The sequence below is a fragment of the Plasmodium gonderi genome (genome assembly GCF_002157705.1).
Source record: "Plasmodium gonderi DNA, contig: Chr13, whole genome shotgun sequence".
In the NCBI taxonomy this organism is placed as follows: domain Eukaryota; phylum Apicomplexa; class Aconoidasida; order Haemosporida; family Plasmodiidae; genus Plasmodium; species Plasmodium gonderi.
In genome coordinates, this window is record NW_021628938.1 from 1,057,113 (window position 1) to 1,075,999 (window position 18,887).

General features: G+C 31.3%; 4 protein-coding genes across 4 annotated transcripts; 3 read left to right on the plus strand and 1 right to left on the minus strand.

Moving 5' to 3' along the window:
• Positions 1–3,026: 3,026 nt before the first annotated feature.
• On the plus strand, positions 3,027–4,913 carry PGO_131800 (hypothetical protein, conserved; the record flags this gene model as incomplete). Its single annotated transcript, XM_028689696.1, has 1 exon — positions 3,027–4,913. The coding sequence occupies one exon, from the start codon at positions 3,027–3,029 to the stop codon at positions 4,911–4,913; it is 1,887 nt and encodes a 628-aa protein (XP_028545497.1).
• A 2,567-nt stretch (positions 4,914–7,480) lies between these two features.
• PGO_131810 (protein-L-isoaspartate O-methyltransferase beta-aspartate methyltransferase) lies at positions 7,481–9,095 on the plus strand (the record flags this gene model as incomplete). The annotated part of the gene is made up of 3 exons (XM_028689697.1): positions 7,481–7,579; positions 8,037–8,190; positions 8,674–9,095. The coding sequence occupies 3 exons, from the start codon at positions 7,481–7,483 to the stop codon at positions 9,093–9,095; spliced, it is 675 nt and encodes a 224-aa protein (XP_028545498.1).
• Positions 9,096–11,646: 2,551 nt separating this feature from the next.
• PGO_131820 (hypothetical protein, conserved) lies at positions 11,647–15,402 on the plus strand (the record flags this gene model as incomplete). Its single annotated transcript, XM_028689698.1, has 1 exon — positions 11,647–15,402. One exon carries the CDS (start codon positions 11,647–11,649, stop codon positions 15,400–15,402), a length of 3,756 nt encoding a protein of 1,251 aa, XP_028545499.1.
• A 412-nt stretch (positions 15,403–15,814) lies between these two features.
• Positions 15,815–17,543, minus strand: PGO_131830 (RNA methyltransferase; the record flags this gene model as incomplete). Its single annotated transcript, XM_028689699.1, has 2 exons — positions 15,815–16,049; positions 16,417–17,543. 2 exons carry the CDS (start codon positions 17,541–17,543, stop codon positions 15,815–15,817), a joined length of 1,362 nt encoding a protein of 453 aa, XP_028545500.1.
• Between the last annotated feature and the right edge of the window lie 1,344 nt (positions 17,544–18,887).

Sequence of the window (18,887 nt, forward strand, 5' to 3'; positions counted from 1 at the left end):
CAGTCCAAACGAGTGCAAAAAAATATATCACTCTCTTTCCATATATATATACATATATATATATATATATTATATACACATATGTATACGCATGTATACAACTGTTTATCTCTGTTGCCAAGGGCACGATAACTTCCCAAGATTAAAATAACCGCTCAATATGGTTAAATTTATATACGTGTCTCCCATTAATTACCCCATGTTTGTCCTTCACAATCCACGCTTTTTCACATGAAAGGCATATGAATATAAACGTGCATTTACACAGCTATGTGTGTGTACATGTAAAAACAATGACTAGAGGAGCATATGGGAGTGGAATGTTTTTTTTTCCCTTCTTCGGGGGTATGCACATATTAAAATTATGTTGTATAAATGTTGCGTTACGTGATATATAAAATGAGGTTTAAAATGTTTTGTCTCGTGTGCACCTCGATTATTTTTATTTTATTTTTTTTTTTTTTTTGATATATTACTTCTCAGTTTTGTAACAAAATAAACAAACATGTGGGCTAGGTCAAACACGTTGAGTTGAGTATGTTTTTTGCTCTTATATATAGTAATTTTTTTTTCTTTTTTTTTTTTTTTTTGCTGTTTTTTTTTTTTTTTTTTTTTTTTTTTTTGTTTTTTTTTTTTTTTTTTTTTTTTTTTTTTTTTTTTTTTTTTTTTTTTTTTTTTTTTTTTTTTTTTTTTTTTTTTTTTTTTTTTTTTTTTTTTTTTTTTTTTTTTTTTTTTTTTTTTTTTTTTTTTTTTTTTTTTTTTTTTTTTTTTGTTGCTGATTATTTTTTTTTTTCTTTTTTTTTTGTTGCTGATTTTTTTTGTTTTCTTTTTCTTTTGGGTATGTTATTTCTCATACCAGCACGCACACCAGTTTGTGTTTAATTTTTTTTTTTTTTTTATTTATTTTTACGCTCTGATTTGTTTGTAACACTGATTAACTTTTAACTGAACCTGAAATGTATAACACCTTTATGCAAAAGGTCAAAACGAAATAATACTTGAATCACCTGCATCNNTTAAAAAAAAGATGAAAATGTTATATTTTAAAATTTTTTTTTTTTTTTTTTTTTTTACCAGTTAATTAGTTTATTTTTTTGTTGTATATATTTATATAGTTTTGTCGAATAAGGGTATTATCCAAATGTTTACTTTGAAAAAGATGGTTTAGCATGTAAGAAGAATTTTAGAAGAAATATGTAAGGTGATTTTTTTTTTTTTTTTTTTTTTTTTTTTTTTTTTTTTTTTTTTTTTTTTTTTTTTTTTTTTTTTTTTTTTTTTTTTTTTTTTTTTTTTTTTTTTTTTTTTTTTTTTTTTTTTTTTTTTTTTTTGTTGATTATTTTTTTTTTTCTTTTTTTTTTGTTGCTGATTATTTTTTTTTTTCTTTTTTTTTTGTTGCTGATTTTTTTTGTTTTTTTTTTCTTTTGGGTATGTTTTTTCTCATACCAGCACGCACACCAGTTTGTGTTTAATTTTTTTTTTTTTTTTTTTTATTTTTACGCTCTGATTTTTTTTTAACACTGTTTAATTTTTAACTGAACCTTAAATGGAAAACACCTTTATGCAAAAGGTCAAAACTTGCGTTACGTGATATATAAAAATGAGGTTTAAAATGTTTTGTCTCGTGTGCACCTCGATTATTTTTATTTTATTTTTTTTTTTTTTTTGATATATTACTTCTCAGTTTTGTAACAAAATAAACAAACATGTGGGCTAGGTCAAACACGTTGAGTTGAGTATGTTTTTTGCTCTTATATATAGTAATTTTTTTTTCTTTTTTTTTTTTTTTTGCTGATTATTTTTTTTTTTCTTTTTTTTTTGTTGCTGATTATTTTTTTTTTTTTTTTTTTTTTTTTGTTGTTGTTTTTTTTTTTTTTTTTTTTTTTTTTGTTGCTGATTTTTTTTGTTTTCTTTTTCTTTTGGGTATGTTATTTCTCATACCAGCACGCACACCAGTTTGTGTTTAATTTTTTTTTTTTTTTTATTTATTTTTACGCTCTGATTTGTTTGTAACACTGATTAACTTTTAACTGAACCTGAAATGTATAACACCTTTATGCAAAAGGTCAAAACGAAATAATACTTGAATCACCTGCATCATGAGTGTTCCCCGTGAGGTCAAGTATTTACCTTGGCTCATTTTCGAAACTCATTGTTTTCCACTTCCCTAAAGTAAAGGGTGTGGAGGTGTCGGGATAACCTGAAAAGAGAGATTGATATACACGGAAAAAATATACGCGAAGGGGGCTACATTTGTATATATTATGAATGCATGTATTATGCATGTATATTTGTATGTACATATATATATATATATATATATATATATATATATATATCAAGACTGCATCATCTTTTGCAAAACTCTCCACAGAAGGGAAAAAATGCTTAGCTACCACAACCTCTCGGCTTCGCATCCCTGCTTAACTATTTTTTTTTTAATTTTTTAAGAGGGATATTCCTTTTTTTTTTCTTTCTTCTTTTCCACATTTTATTCTATTTATTCTTCATTTCTTCCATTGTGGGAAAAAAAAAAAAAAAAAAAAAAAAAAAAAATATGAGCATTTTTTTTGGTGGGACAGGTCACCTCAGGAGAAGTAAGAAAAACGGGGCACCTTTCTTCATAAAGCCAGAGGTTTAATTTTTATTTCAGGTGAACTTGAGGGACCTTTGCGTATGTACTTGTGTATATATATATGCATACACGTGAATGTATGTACATTCCTGCATTGTACATATTGCTTACGCATAATATGTATGTAATTTTTCTGCTGACAATCTCCCATTACTCCCTTAACCCTTTTTTTTCAAAAGAAGAGAGGATAAGTAAATAAATTGAAGAAGCAAGTCCTCTCCTCTGTCGCTGATTTGTTTTTGTACTCAGGAATCACGAATCGCATGTACAGAGGGGGAAAGACTGGAAAACGGATAGATGAATATATATATGTGTACATATATGTGCACATATATATGCACATATCGAAAAAGAAATTGTGCTACAACCGTTACGCCTCCCCTGACCCGGTGAAATGTCTATATGCTCAGGGTGTGGAACCGAGACAGATGCCACCATTTGCTGCCCCATCTGCTTACAAAACAACAAGAAAATATTTTACTGCACCCAAGAATGCTTTGAAAAAAATTACAGAGAACACAAAAAAATTCATTACTTTATAAAAATGACAAGCAGTGAACAAATGCAGAATAGGATGCTTGAACAGGAGGAAAGGAGTAAAAAAGGAAATTTACCTGTGATAATATTAGCAGATGAAAATGGAGGTGTGAATGTTGGAGAAATAGTAGAGAGACCTACATTCTCAAGTGATGACATATCACTGAATAATGGGGGGAATACAAATGGAAATGCAGGTTATGATAATTATAATTATGAAATTAGTGACACCCAGATGGATAGCAAGGAATACAAGAAAAATGGAAAAAATAGTAAATTTGAGAATTTTTACAGAAAAAAAAATAACAATAAATATAAAAGCATTAGCAAGAATGAACATTTATTTGATGAAAAGAGTGAACAAAATGAAAATAATAATGAATCGTATAAGGGAAATTATAAAAGGAGCAAAATATCTACATATATGAACAAGTTGTCTGGATATTTATTTTGGAATAAGTACCATATGATTTTGCCTTATTATAACGATATATCAGTTAATCTAGATAAGATTAATTCGAAAAATATAAAAGGGAAACATAAACTTAGTGATAAAAAAATATTAGAAATAAAAAAGCAATTAAAAATGAAAAAATTTGTTCAACTCACCATTTTGTTGGTAGTCATTTCAGTTATTGTCATTTTGGCTACCTGCATATTTTCTTACATATTAGAAACATCACAAAAAAATATCCAAATAAATTCAGAAAATTTATTAAATAAACATAATACTGCTAAAAATTTAGATATGTTAGAAATGAAATCCTACATAAATGTGATAGAAGATTTACGAAAAGAAATATATGAAATGAAGGAAGTGTTATATATGCATAATGTATTTTTAAACAAAAATTTTAACCTGAACACTTCTTACACCCTTTTTAACAATTTTAGTAAAAAGAAACCAAGCGCTTCTACAGCACATGGGAAAAAGACTGCTGACAAATTGGGAAGTCTAACATCTCATCTGTTTTATGATAACCAACCCTCCTCCTCGGATGGCGTTTATAATAATGGAAATGTTGAAGAAGACAGGAAAAATGATTCATTAGATGTTAATTCCATTTTGCTTACACAACATCGTTATGACATCAATGATATTCATGAAATAAATAATACTATTGAAGGGGGAATTACTAACGAGCAAGGAAATAAAAAAACATATGAACTGTTTAGCAAAGATGAGGAACAGACACACCAACCTCAAATGAGAGACGTAACTGAAACGTTTAGATCTAACGAGGTGGAATATACAGAGAATAATTTAAAGGAAAGTGTCATTCATACAAATGGTGAAATGGAAATTGGACAATCGAAGGAACATACAGATGATAGACGACACATGATAGGAAACGAAAAGTATTTTCATATCGAAAAAGCAAATGAGAAAAGTGAAGATTCATTCGCAGATGAAAATGAAATTGTTCAGGAAAATGTTAAAAATTTTATAAAAAATCACAACATACCTAACAATTTTGAGCAAGCAACAATAAGTAATGTAATTGTGAATGAAGAAAAATTCATAAATTCCAAAAATATGATATCAGAAAATAAAGACACAACAACAAGAGATGAAAACATGGACGTAAAAAAGAAACTCAATGAAAATGTTATAAATAGTCATGAGACCCAGCTGAAACATAAAAAATACAATTCCAAGGTGGAGGACGATCTAGGTGGAGATAGTACAGAAAGGAAGTTCATCGGTAGTAAACTCAACAAAAAGAAGCAAAACACGATTTGAGAAAATTAAGTACATATGTAAATTCGAGTGAATGTAAAAAGCACAAATTAGTGTTCATAAAACTGGGAGAAATAAAAAAAAAAAAAAAAAAATACACATATTACATAATAGTAAAAGTAAATAGTAGTAGCAATACAGAGGAACGTTTCTGCCTGAATAAGTCATGCGAATTACAATAGCGTTTTAGCTAGCTGAGGAAGAAGCCTACAACATGCGGGGTGCATCCCGTTCTACAAACTTTTTCGCACACACGTCACAGGTGTATGTATATGTGTATATATTCACCTTTTGTTATGGACCACATGGCGTAGCGAAGAGGAAGAGGTTGGCAAGTTTCGAGAACAAGGGAAGAAAAAAAATAAATAAGTGCACATATATATACACATTGATATGCACACCGATATGCACATGGGGCGTACACATAACACTGGTATAAATGAACACGGCAGACGTAATGTAGAGCTTCATCTGTAGAAGAAAAGTTCGCCATCGTTTGTGCAAAAGGATGCAATTCGAATGGTACTGTTTCGTTCTTCTGTGTGTCTGTGCATATGTATGGAGATATAGAATGTGTGAAAATAAACGCAGGATTTTGTTATATGTTTAAAATATTTTTCTTTTTTGACACATACGTCTGTATAGTAATTCTCCCCTTGTCTTATTTCAACCCCATAACCGATATTTTGTACTTTTGGAATAAGAAGAGTAATTGAGTGTATTATTTTCAGCATTCTTTCTATTTTTTTCGTAGTGGTCCTGGTTAGATCATTTTTTTTTTTTTTTTTCATTTTATCGCCAGTTTGCAGTTCGTTTTGTATTTTTTTTTTTTTTTTTTTTTTTTTTTTTTTTTCTTTTTTTTTTTTTTTTTTTTTTTTTCTTTTTTTTTTTTTTTTTTTTTTTTTTTTTTTTTTTTTTTTTTTTTTTTTTTTTTTTTTTTTTTTTTTTTTTTTTTTTTTTTTTTTTTTTTTTTTTTTTTTTTTTTTTTTTTCATCCATTTTTGAGCTGTTCATATTATTTCCCTTTTTTTATTTTTTCATTTTTTCCGCAACCTTATTCGCACAAAAAAAAAAAAAAAAAAAAAATGTCTCCCTCTCCCCCATTTTATCCCTTTTAACATTAAAAGGTAGTAATATATTTTAAAGCTTAGCAAATATTTGCATAGTCTCGATTGTTGTAATGTGATATGTTAACGTATGCTTATTTAAAAAACAATAAAACTTTCAGAAAAGTGTGCAAAAATAATATTAAGTAATGAAATTCCCCTTTTTCTATTTTAGATCAGCATATTACAATTTTGCTTCTCTTCATTGTGCTTGCGTACGTCCGTATTTCCTTACTTTGTTACACGTCCTCACGTTTTTGCACGCTGCCTTATCTCAACCTTTTTTTTTTTTTTTTGCGAATAGTTATTTAAGACAAGACCAGAGAAACAGTCATGGTGTATTCACCCCTTAAACAAGCTATTTATGTTTCATGTAGTGAACCATCGAAAGAAAAAACTACAATTGTATAATAAGCTTGCTCCTGAGTATGTAGTAATGTAAGTCTGATATGTGACACTTCAAAGGGGTAGATGTTCCCTAGGGTGTATGTGTTGCAAACACGTGAGTTATGCTCATGTAGGGAGGATACTCATCTGTGGACATTCATGTAGGGAGACATTCATTTGAGGTTTGTTCAATAGGAAATTTGAATACTCGTCCATGCATATATATGCAGATACATGTGTCACCATATATGAATTCCCTTACATAGCGCTAAAGATCTGTGCAGGTTCCATATCAAAATTTTTATTCTCAATGTGCCATAATTTGGATCTTCTGTACTTAGTAGTCAAAAGAGTGCTCTTATGAGTGTTTTTTTTTTTTTTTTTTTTTTTTTTCTGCTCAATACAAGGAACGAAATTGTATTGAGGTGTTATCCATGCGATGCCAAGTTTAAAAGAAAAAGTAAAAAATAAATAAATAACAAAACTGTGAAATGTGAAGTATGAAGTGTGAAGTGTGAAGTGTGAAGTGTGAAGTGTGAAGTGTGAAGTGTGAAGTGTGAAGTGTGAAGTGTGAAGTGTGAAGTGTGAAGTGTGAAGTGTGAAGCGTGAAGTGTTAATTGTGAAATGTGAAGTGTGGAGTGTGAAGCTTGAAGTGTGGAGTGTTAATTGTGAAGTGTGAAGTATGAAATCTGATGTGTAAAACATTAAATACATTTGAGAAAAAAAAAAAAAAATTGAATAAAAAAAAATTCAGTAAAAATAAAAAGTCAAAAAGTTGAAAAACCCAAAAGCTGAAGAAAAAAAAAAAAAAAAAAAAAAAAAAAAAACCAAAGTGTGAGGAAGGTCAACGAAGCAAAAAAAAATGCACTGTCGAATCCTTAATTTTCTTATTTATAAAGCATTTTTTAGTAAAAGTTTCCATGCATCAAATGAATTAACATCAGAATCAAAAGTGAGAAATTTGTTATTTTGCAGGCCACTATATAAGGTGAGGAAACTGCTCTCTCTAAAGCATACCAAAAATAAATTTCCAAAATTCACAAATAGAAAATTTGTGAAAAATACGAGAATGAGCAGTATGTACACCCTAGAAGAGAATAATCACAAGAGCTTAATTGACAGTCTTAAGAATAGGGGAATAATTGACGATGAAGAAGTATACGAGACGATGCTACAGGTATGTGCGGATTGTTTTTCCACTGTTGAGACAGTTGAAGAGATCAAATGGTGTGTGGTGAGAGGGAAAATTAAAATGTAGCAAAAAAAAAAAAAAAAAAAAAAAAAAAGGAAAAGCAACTTAAAAAAGGAAAAACAGCTTAAAAAAGGAAAAGCAACTTAAAAACGAATAATATTTCCGCATGAGAAACATCTCAACATTCTTAACTTTTAAACCTTAGAGTGTGTAAGGGTCCACATCTCTACTGGAGCACAAAGCAGTATGTTTTGCACCCATTGCTTGCCAGAGTTGCTTGGTCCTAGCCGACACAACATCTGCATGTATATATATACATGCACATACGGATGAGTAGAAACCCCTTTCCTTCATGGACACACACACACACACACACAATCTACATGTCCAAAATCCACATGCTCAAAATCCAGACACGCGTTACACATGTTTACCTTTTCAGGTGGATAGGGGGAAATACATAAAGGAAAAACCCTATGTGGACACTCCTGTCTATATTAGTCATGGTGTTACAATATCATCACCACACATGCACGCTCTTTCCTTGAAGCGATTAATGAATGTGTTGAAGCCGGGTTCTAGGGCCATTGATGTAGGTAAGTTTTTGCAAGCATAAAAGGAGAAAGAGTGAAAAAAAAAAAAAAAAAAAAAAAAAAAAAAAAATGAGAGATGTATGACTAAACTAAACGCATTACGTCTTTATTCTATTGCTTTCATAAGTGAATTGAATGGAAGAGTGTATTCTGTTGGCACGTTTATGTCAATGTATCTATTTTTCATAAGAGAGATTTCATTTGCATCCCATCGCGCTTTCAATTATGTGTTCGACATTTTTATTTTTTGTCTTGCGTGTTTTTTTCTTACTTGTTTTTTCTTGCGTGTTTTTTTCTTACTTGTTTTGTCTGGCGTGTTTTTGTCTTGCTTGTTTTATCTTGCTTATTTTATCTTGCTTGTTTTGTCTTGCTTGTTTTGTCTTGCTTGTTTTGTCTTGCTTGCTCTGTCTTGCTTGCTCTGTTTTTCTTGCTCTGTTTTGCATCTGGTCGAATCCCTTCTCCCATACGAACCCTGAATGGAAACAGGTTCAGGTTCTGGCTACCTAACTGTGTGTATGGCCATGAGGACAAAGGTTCTTGAAAACAAGGATTCCTTTGTGATAGGTCTGGAGAGAGTAAAAGATGTTGCAAACTATTCGATTGAAAACATAAAACGAGATAAACCTGAGTTATTGCATTTGGAAAATTTTAAGATAATTCATAAAAATATATATCAAGTGAATGAAGAAGAAAAAGAAAAGTTAGGATTGTTTGATGCAATTCATGTCGGTGCATCAGCAAGTGAACTACCAGAAATTTTAATAGATTTATTGGCAGAGAATGGAAAGTTGATTATACCACTGGATGAGGGATATACACAAGTATTATATGAAATTACAAAGAAAAATGGTAAAATAATAAAGGATAGACTCTTTGATGTTTGTTTTGTAACCTTAAAGAAAAATTAAGGGCTATATATGGTTTTTTTTTTTTTTTTTTTTTTTTTTTTTTTTGTATGTCATCTACATGGGTTCACACGTAGTAGCATACATGGTGTTACATTTTGATATCATGTAGTTTTAGTAAATTTAGAAAAAGGGAGTAACAACGTGATGAACCTTCTCTCCCTTTTTCCCCACTCCCCTTTTTTTGTATCCCCTTTTATGGGTCTATTTTATTATCCTTCCCTTTTCTTTACCATCGTCCGATTGATGCATATCAAATTTGCAGTAATATATATTACTGTCCATGTATATTTGTTTTATTTCCCTTGTTGTACGTCAAGTGGAAATGGCTACTACATTGGTTTCTTCTCGAGTTTGTAATTTCATAGTGAAGTAGATGTCAACCTGTTGCAGAGGAGGAGCTAATTGAACCTACTCCATGTCAGTATAATTCATAAGTTCTTCATTATTACTCGTATTATTGGCATTACTATGATTTCCCCATCCGCACGGTTGTAAATCATCAAGATCCATTAGAAGCCACTTTGGGTGGAGTGAGAAGAACGAATAGGTATACACCCTACTTTTAACATCAATTTGAAGGATGGTGAAGAAATATGAAATTATGCAAAGGAATATTTTTGTATCCCCATTTTTGACACACACTCACACGGAGAAGCACATACAGAGAAGCGCATACAGAGAAGCACATATAGTGACACACTTATAGAGGTGCACAAAAAATTCTTCCGTTCACACTTTTCCGTGGTTTCTTTTAGTTTTCATTTAACCACATATTTAACTACATTTTATTTTATCTTATTATATCACATTATGTTATATTATATATTTGCTTCTTTTTTTTTTTTTTTTTTCCACATTTTTTCTCCCTTTTTTTTTTTTTTTTTTGATTTTCTATTTTAAAAAATCATACATTGTATGCATGTGTAAAAGGGAATTCGTTCGACGGGAAAACACTGACACCAGAAGATTCATAAAATGAATTGTCCCAAACGAATGAACTGTTTACTAACAGCACCACCAGCTGTCTATTCGTAAGTCTAAAAAAAAAAAAAAAAAAAGTGTGAAAATTTTGTGTATTATATATTATATAGCTTTAATAGTAGATATGTGTTTTCATAACATCAGCAAACTCCTCTCTTGCTGGCCGTGTATTTTCGTTTAAGTTTCATTGGCCATGTGCACATATATATAATTACAAATGTAAGAAAACACACATACGTACTTTTAAACGTGTTGTGTCAGTTTAAGGGCACACGTACCCTATCAGCATAGTAGGAGAGATAGAGAGATAAGGACTATGCAGGGATGTAGAAGTTAGTGAATCCAACATCTTTTCCTTGCAGCTGCACGTGTGACGTTCACAATCCATTTATTTTGTCCATCACCCAATCAATTGGTTTACGTGATTTTGATTTATAGTTATGTATATGCAGCTTTGTTATTTCATTTTCGCCCTAAGAATATGTGTATATGTACATATACATAATACATATTTTTTTTTTTTTTTTTTTTTTGCTATCCTCTGTTTTCTATTGCATTTTTTTTTCCTTTATTTACTTATTTATTTATTTTATTTTTTTTTTTTTTTTTTTTTTTTTTTTTTTTTTTTTTTTATAACGGCTTAACTGTAACATTTCTGAACTGTGCAATCTTCCGTTTGGATTTTTTTTTTTTTTTTTTTTTCTTCTACCAATTCGTTATTTGAATAATGAAAAGAAAAGAAAAAAAAAAAAAAATTCAAGGCTCATATTTGTAGGCATATGCATAAGGACAATCCATTTACCTTTTAAGCATTTTTCCACTCACTATTGGTTTTTGATAATTTTTTACTTTACACTTATATGTATATTTTATGTACATTAATATGTGCACTATATACATACATTTGTGATAATCATCCTTAGAGTCAGTAGAAAAGCCTTAGTGTGTTCACTGTCCATTATCATAGAAGGGAGAAGAGAAAGAAACACTTAAAATGTTGAAACTTGTATTTTCATGATTGACCAAAGTAATCCTTTGGATGGAAATGTTTGAGTCTGATGAGCGTAATCACGAGTGTGCATCTAAAAGTGTACGTGCATATGTGTGTAGAGGAGAGGAGAGAGTTTCCTGGAGGTAGAAAAGAATGAGAAATGGTTTCCAATTTGGTGTAGTAAAAAAATCCACGAAGAAATAAAGAAGTGGGAAAACAGAAAGGGTAACGCGGTCAGGTAAAAAGGGAAAAGTGGCCAATCAAAATAAACAACAAAATCACGAGGATCATCGTCTTTCGCTCCCGTGAAAGGGCTCAGAATTGTATAAACCTATCCACTTATGAGGAACTTATACATCCATACATACGTTCATCAATTAGCCCAACTCATCAGTTGACCTCCTTATCAGTTGACCTCCTTATCAGTTGACCTCCTTATCAGCTGACCTCCTTATCAGTTGACCTCCTTATCAGCTGACCTCCTTATCAGTTGACCTCCTTATCAGCTGACCTCCTTATCAGCTGACCTCCTTACCAGTTAACCCAACTCATCCACTCTTTTGTGCACTTGTAAAACAAATGGACGAGAACAGCAGAAAGACAAAGACGACATCCCCCAAAACAGAAGTGAACGAAATTGACAGGGAACTTTTTGGAGAAGAGGAACTGCAAATATTGCAAAACAAAACTGTGTCAAGTGATGGGAATCAAAAAGAGGAAGAACTTTTAGGAAATATTGAATTGCTAGTAGCTGACGAAGATGATTTTATTAACTTCGAAGGGTTGAGCAGCAACGAAAATGATACAAGTGCTAATGGAAGTTCCGATTCTGATGTGCAGATTGTAGAAGAGATAACAAAATTGAAAAAGGAGAGTCCCAAAACAAAGGGTAAAAAAAAAAAGAAAGAAAGAAAACATAGTGTTTATAATAAGGATAATTCTGAGACGGAAAGAAATGAAAGCGAAGGGGAAGATGATAGTTGTAATGAGGAAAAGACAAAAACTTTATCTATTGAAAATATAAAAAATTTCAAAGAGATGCAAATTAAAAATATGAAAAAAAAGATTGAAGAGAATAAACTAATTACTTATATGCTCTGTTGGATTTGTCACCTTCAATTCTTGAACGGCATTTGTAATGACAAATTAGTCCAAGCATTAATATATTCTGTATATGTAAATTATCAAAAGGGTAAAAATAGAAAGTTGTATAAGGACCCGATTTACCTATTCATGTTTGTGAAGAATTCATTTAATTTGATTATGGATGAAAAATCATGGATATCGGGAGAAAAATATATTTCCAGAAATGTTCGTGGTTCGATTATATTTCGATTGTTAAGAAGTATACAAAGAAAAAGAGGTAACAATGTTATGATAAATTTAATTTTTATTGCTTTATGCAGATGTTTAAATATACCTAGCCGTATATGTTTAACTTTGCCATTTTTAAAAACTGATATAGATATTGAACATGAAAATCGATTTTTAAAAAAGTGCTATGAGACTTATCATTCCAATTTTAGTAAAAGTATTTTTTATCGCCACTTCATCGATTCATTGAATGATGAATACAATGAAGATGATAATGTATCTAGTCCTCTTGTCAATCGGGGTGGTAATAAAAATGAAGAAAATATCCATGTTGACGATGTCATTATCATTGACAGGGAAGATGAGTTCTTTCAAAGGGATTACCACTATGCAGCAGGAATAGCAAAAAAACAAAATCAGAGTCGAAATGAAAAGAATGGAAATAATTCACGTAAAATCAATAAAGATGAAACTGCCCAATTTAACATATTTTCAGAATGTTACTCAACAAGCTTCAACAAGTGGATATCCTTCTTTTTTTGTTACAATGTGTATTATTTTAACTTTTTTAATTTTTCAAAACATGATAACTCTTCTACAAATGAAGATAAAATTTTCCACGTTCTTCTACCTTTGCCAAAAAATCCAGAAGAAATAAAAACATACAGGAATCAAAGGAGGACTCGTTCCTTGGGAGGCTTTGCGAGGTCGCTGTTCATATTCAACAGGGGAAAAGCCACTAGAAAGGGCAGTTCTGGAAGTGATAGAATTGATCGAAGTGGTGGAAGTGATCGAAGTGGTGGAAGTGATCGAAGTGGTGGAAGTGATCGAAGTGGTGGAAGTGATAGAAGTGGTGGAAGTGATAGAAGTGGTGGAAGTGATAGAAGTGGTGGAAATGATCGAAGTGATCGAAGTGATAGAAGTGGTGGAAATGATCGAAGTGATAGAAGTGGTGGAAATGATCGAAGTGATGGGCTTGGTGGGCCAGATCAGAATAAACCCCAAATAAGGATATACAAAAAGAGAAACAAAAGGAGAAGTGATCACATAGATGTACCAATCGAAAAAGGAAAGGATACCAAATGTTGTGTAAATGAAATGGAAGGAAATGAAGTAAACAAAGGGAATTGCTTATCAAGCCAAAGTAGTAATACATGCATAGGAAAAAAATTGTCTAGCTCGAAATTCGAAATTCTGATCGATGATCATAGGGGGAAAATGTACATCGAACGGGATAACAAGTTTTTTATAGTTGACCAAAAGAGTAAGAAAGTGGTTAGAATTGTATACGTGGAACAAAAGAATCGTAATAATGATAATCAGAACGGTGATAATATCAAAGGAGGGGTGAAGGAGAAGGCACAGGAAGAGAAGGAGAAATGTGTAAAAAATAAACCAAAGGAACAGGAAAACACCCTATACAACTTTGAAAAAGAGGAAGAAAACAGCGAAATCGTGAATTCATTGGTTAATATCTACAGATCGAGTGGAAAAAAGAATTCTCTGCTGAGTCAGATCAAAGAATTGCGTTTAGCGAATGGTAAATTACGAGACGATGCTGTTAGCACCAGCAGATATCCCTCTGCTCCTACTTCTACTGCTGCTACTGCGACTACTACCCATCCTGGTACTATGGGGAGAAAGAAACTTCTTGGGGATGAGGTGTGGGATCATGGAGAAATAATATATGATAAGTTTGCGAATCCAATGAATGCCTCTTCTGAAGAGGCAAAATACATAAAGGTGTTTATAAATAGCCATGTTTATAGATATTTACAGAATTTAGATCACTACAACTTATATATGTGTGTGAATGGGTGTGGAATAGTGAGGGATGTTAGTGTACGTCACAAATTGAGATATAGCAGAGGGGGGAATAGTGATGGAAATAGTGGAAGAAACAGAGGAAATAGCAACAATGCTATAATTAAGGGAGATAGATATTGTAACATTGTGAGAAATCACTTCAGACGAATAGCATACGACATTAATAAAAAACAAAAATATAATCACTTTGAACAAGCACTAGATAAATTAGATGATGAATATTTATACAATCTTTACATAACCAATATGATACCTACAGAAAAATCAGACTTCCTCAAATCCAGTTATTATATATTAAAATCTATGTTAAAGAAAAACCAAGTTATATATCCAAATAATCCGGTTGGACTGTTTAAAGGAGAAAATGTTTATCTGAAGGAACATTTTTACAACTTAATGAGACGAGAATGTTTAGAAAGTAAACATTACTACATTAGCGATAGTGAAAAACCACTAAGTTACGAATTTGATGAGTATAATAAGGTGAAAGTGCCTCTATACGCTCAATTTCAATTAAAAAAGAAAAAAAATGAGACCACCAACAAAGTTTGCAAACCGCTTTTGCTCGGCTCAAATGAGAACGCTGAATTGGGCAACAATGTTAATGCTGATGAGGAAAATAATAAAGATAATGGCATCATCGTCACTGGAAATGGTAACACGCATAGATTGGACAATATGCAAATGTGCACTTTCTTGGATGAAGAAAATTTTGACTACATATACAACAAGAAAGACAAATTGCACATTCTGAAAACAAAATTGTTTGCACACTCAAAAGCGAGCAACTTAATCGAACTGAATAATGACGATATATGTATTTATAACATTAAATTGAAATACGTCTTCAAACATTTAAGAGGAACAATTCCTTATAAAATTGTGTACAATAGTTCTTACTTTTTTAATAAATTTCGAAAAAAACCTAATGCAGTAACAGATGCTGACAAACTTATTATAAAAAAAAAACATATGACACAATTCCAAAATTTGTACATGCCACAAAAACGAATGGAAGACGAATTTTTAATAAATGATAAATCCAAGCAAATCAAAAATTTATGGAAGGTACTCTGCAAGAGTGTCCTATACGAGCAAGAAAACAAAAAGGTTTCTCAAAATAGGGAGAGGGCGAAAACAATTTACAAAATGAAAGAATTCAATACAGACGTAGATAGATACTTTCAAATTTGATATTTTCTATATTGTATATGTTTCCTGTTATGAAGAAATATCAAATGACTATTCCAATAAAAGTGATTTTTAGGTGTTCCTTTTTACCTGAACAGGTCATATCAAAAAGCCTTTTTTTTTTTTTTTTTTTTTTTTTTTTTCTTGGCTAGCCATTTTGAAAAAAGTTGATTTGGATAAACTATATTTGAAAAATCAAGCCCAAAATATTTATACACTTCAAAGGGGTGAATTGGCTGGACGATAATTTCGCTTGTGTTCGAACGGTTTTATTTGGTATGTTCGCCTACGTGGGGCTGTGCTGTTATCTTTCAAGTGACAATTTTTCCCTTCCCCCCTGCCAAGATGTACACATGCAAATGTAAGTGCAAATGTATATACACACACATATGTACATACATGTGCACGCACAGTGCTATGTAAGAATATGGTGAAACAAAGATAACGTTATAGCTATGGCCTCCTCGGTTCGTATTGTCCTGGAAGTTTGGTATGGGCATGTATTAATGAACATGTGGAACTTTTTTAACACTTTGTTTAAAATTTTGGTTTTCTTTTCTGCACTGTAGTTTTTATTTTTCTCTTCCTCCCGTTCCTTGATGAACAGATCCTCTAGCCCTTGCTTGTTTCCGAACACGATAAGTATGGAGCTGAAATTGTCGTGGGGTAGAAATGCGTACAAGAGATGGTCAAAAAGGAACAATTGCTTTGGTTGCTCGGGTTCGTATGAACACGTGCATATGTACAATGTGTGCATATACCATGTGTGCATATACCATGTGTGCATATACCATGTGTGCATATACCATGTGTGCATATACCATGTGTGCATATACCATGTGTGCATATACAATGTGTGCATATATAATGTGTGTACATATACTATGTGTGCATATACACTGTGTACATATACACTGTGTACATATACACTGTGTACATATATATTATGTGCACATATAAATTATGTGCACATATATACATATGTATGAGTGCACACGTGCGTTCGTTCGCACCCACCTGGCACTCTTAAGGGAAGAAGTCACATCGCCCAAGAACTTTCCTCGCTCGGAGGTGCCTACAATGCAATCCACACGTAGAGCAAAAATGTCACTGAGTCTTTTTAGGAGTTCAACAGAATATCCCCAATACAGGTCATACAATTTTGGTGTTATGGGGTTAATTAATTTTCCAGAGAATAAAATGTTTGCATTTTTCTTTTGAAATAATTGGAACGAATTTGGATGAAACATAACTGTAACTCGTGTACCGACATCTACATTATTTATATTATCTATTAGTGCATTTGCAAACAATCCAACATCAACAATAATACTATTTAATTTTTTTTTTATTACAACTCCTTCACGAAATGGAAGCCACTCATCACTTCTCAAATGATGAGGAGCATCCACAGGATTCATAATTCCAGAATTTTTTAAAAAATTAGTTATTGGAAAAAGATGTTTTCTTAAATATTGTGGTGTTTCTAAATACTGTAAATTGTAATGTAAATACTGACACAGATAGGAATATTCAGAATTTTTTTCTTTTTTTTCTTCTTCTTTTTCATGTGAACAAGTATAATAATTTTTTCCCGTCAATTGATTGTTATTAATCCCTCCTCTATCGATGTGATAGTTTTTGTTTTTTTCTTGCGTCTTGTGATAATAATCACTCTGATTTGGGATTACACTTTTCTGCTTTTTCTCACAACGTTCAAGCATACATTGATCATCATATATATACACTTTTGAAATCGAAAAAACTGTAAATATCCTTGCTAAATAGCTTGTCAAGTAGGATTTTATAACATCACTCCTGTTGTTTATAATGGAAGATGGTATGGCTACATATACATCAACTTTTAAATTTCTACTAACATTTGGTATTCTTTTCTCTATACATGCTTTTATTTCTTCATTCAAAGTAAATTTTTTTTCACCCACAGTGTCCACTCCTTCCTTTTCAGTGATGTGTATAGTCCCGCTATCTGTTTCCTGATTATGTGATTGGAAAATCTTCCCCTTGATTTGCGTCTCATCTTCCATTTCATCATTCTTCTCTTCACCCTTAGCATTCTTGGCCTCACACGTTTTCACTCTCTTATCAATAAACTTTTTGGCCTTCTTTGCCTTATCCATCATGACTCAGAAATCATCTTTTTTTTTTTTTTTTTTTTTTTTTTTTTTCATTTACATAGCTTACATACGAGCTTTCCGTATGTCACTGACTTTTTACATAATGTGCATTTGGCTAAAAAAAATTATGTATACTTTTGTGTTGGTCCCTTCTTCATTTATTCCTGAATCCCTTGTTGTTGTTCTTCTTCTTCTTATCATTATTATTTTATTTCATTTTATTTTGTTTTGCTTTTTTTAATTTCATTTTACTTAATTCTACTTCATTTCATTTTATTTCATTTTATTTCATTTCATTTTTTATTCCTCCTTGTGCATTCAAAGTATGATCAGGGGATAGGGTTAATCCCCAGGGGTGACTTACTACTGGCATAAATGATAAATGCGCTTGAACAGCAGTAAATAAATGAAAACAAAAACGAAAAAAATTGTGTTACAGATAAATACAAACAAATAGAAGCATACATTGTCTACGTCCATAATTAAAATTGGCCACGAGTACACTCCATGGCAGTGGTAAGCTGGGCAAAACATGAATAAATCTCTCTCTCTCTCTCTCTCTCTCTCTATATATATATATATATATATATATATATATACATAAATGCATACATAAACATGTGTGTAAATTTCCCAGATGATAACTTTTTGCCAAAATTTCACGTCGCTTTCCATGCAGAAGATGGTGGTGCTCTCAACCCACCCGTTTGTGCTAATCCAGCTTTATTAATCCCATTTTGTATTTGTATTTCTATTTCTGTTTCTGTTTCTATTTCTGTTTCTGTTTCTGTTTCTGTTTCTGTTTCTGTTTCTATTTCTGTTTCTGTTTCTGTTTCTATTTCTATTTCTATTTCTATTTCTATTTTTTTTTTTTTTTTTTTTTTTTTTGCGTGTCACTCATGGAATGCACAAGATGACTTATTTTCTACCGCAGGCTAAAAAAAAAAAAAAAATAAAAGTACATGAAATAGGGACAAAAAGTGCACATAGAGAAGAAGAAGAAGTAGAAGTGGAAAGAATGTTTAAAATAATTCCAGAATTATCGCACACATATAACACTATATTGCTTTTGTGTCTATATGGCATGTTTTTCGCACACTTATCCCATGCTTAACCCGTGCACTAACCCATGCTCAACTACTCTATACATACCCATATGATTCTTCCTCACTTTTGTGAAGCTTTTGCACTTTCTTCTCTTTGCAGATAAGGAAACATGAGGTGAGGGGAGTTCAAGAGAGTTAAAGCCATGAGTGCAGAAATTTCCATTACTCTTATCCCAGGTGCGCAGCAAGGAGGAATAATAACATCAGAATTATAAGTAAAAGGAGGAGACACTAAAAGGAATGG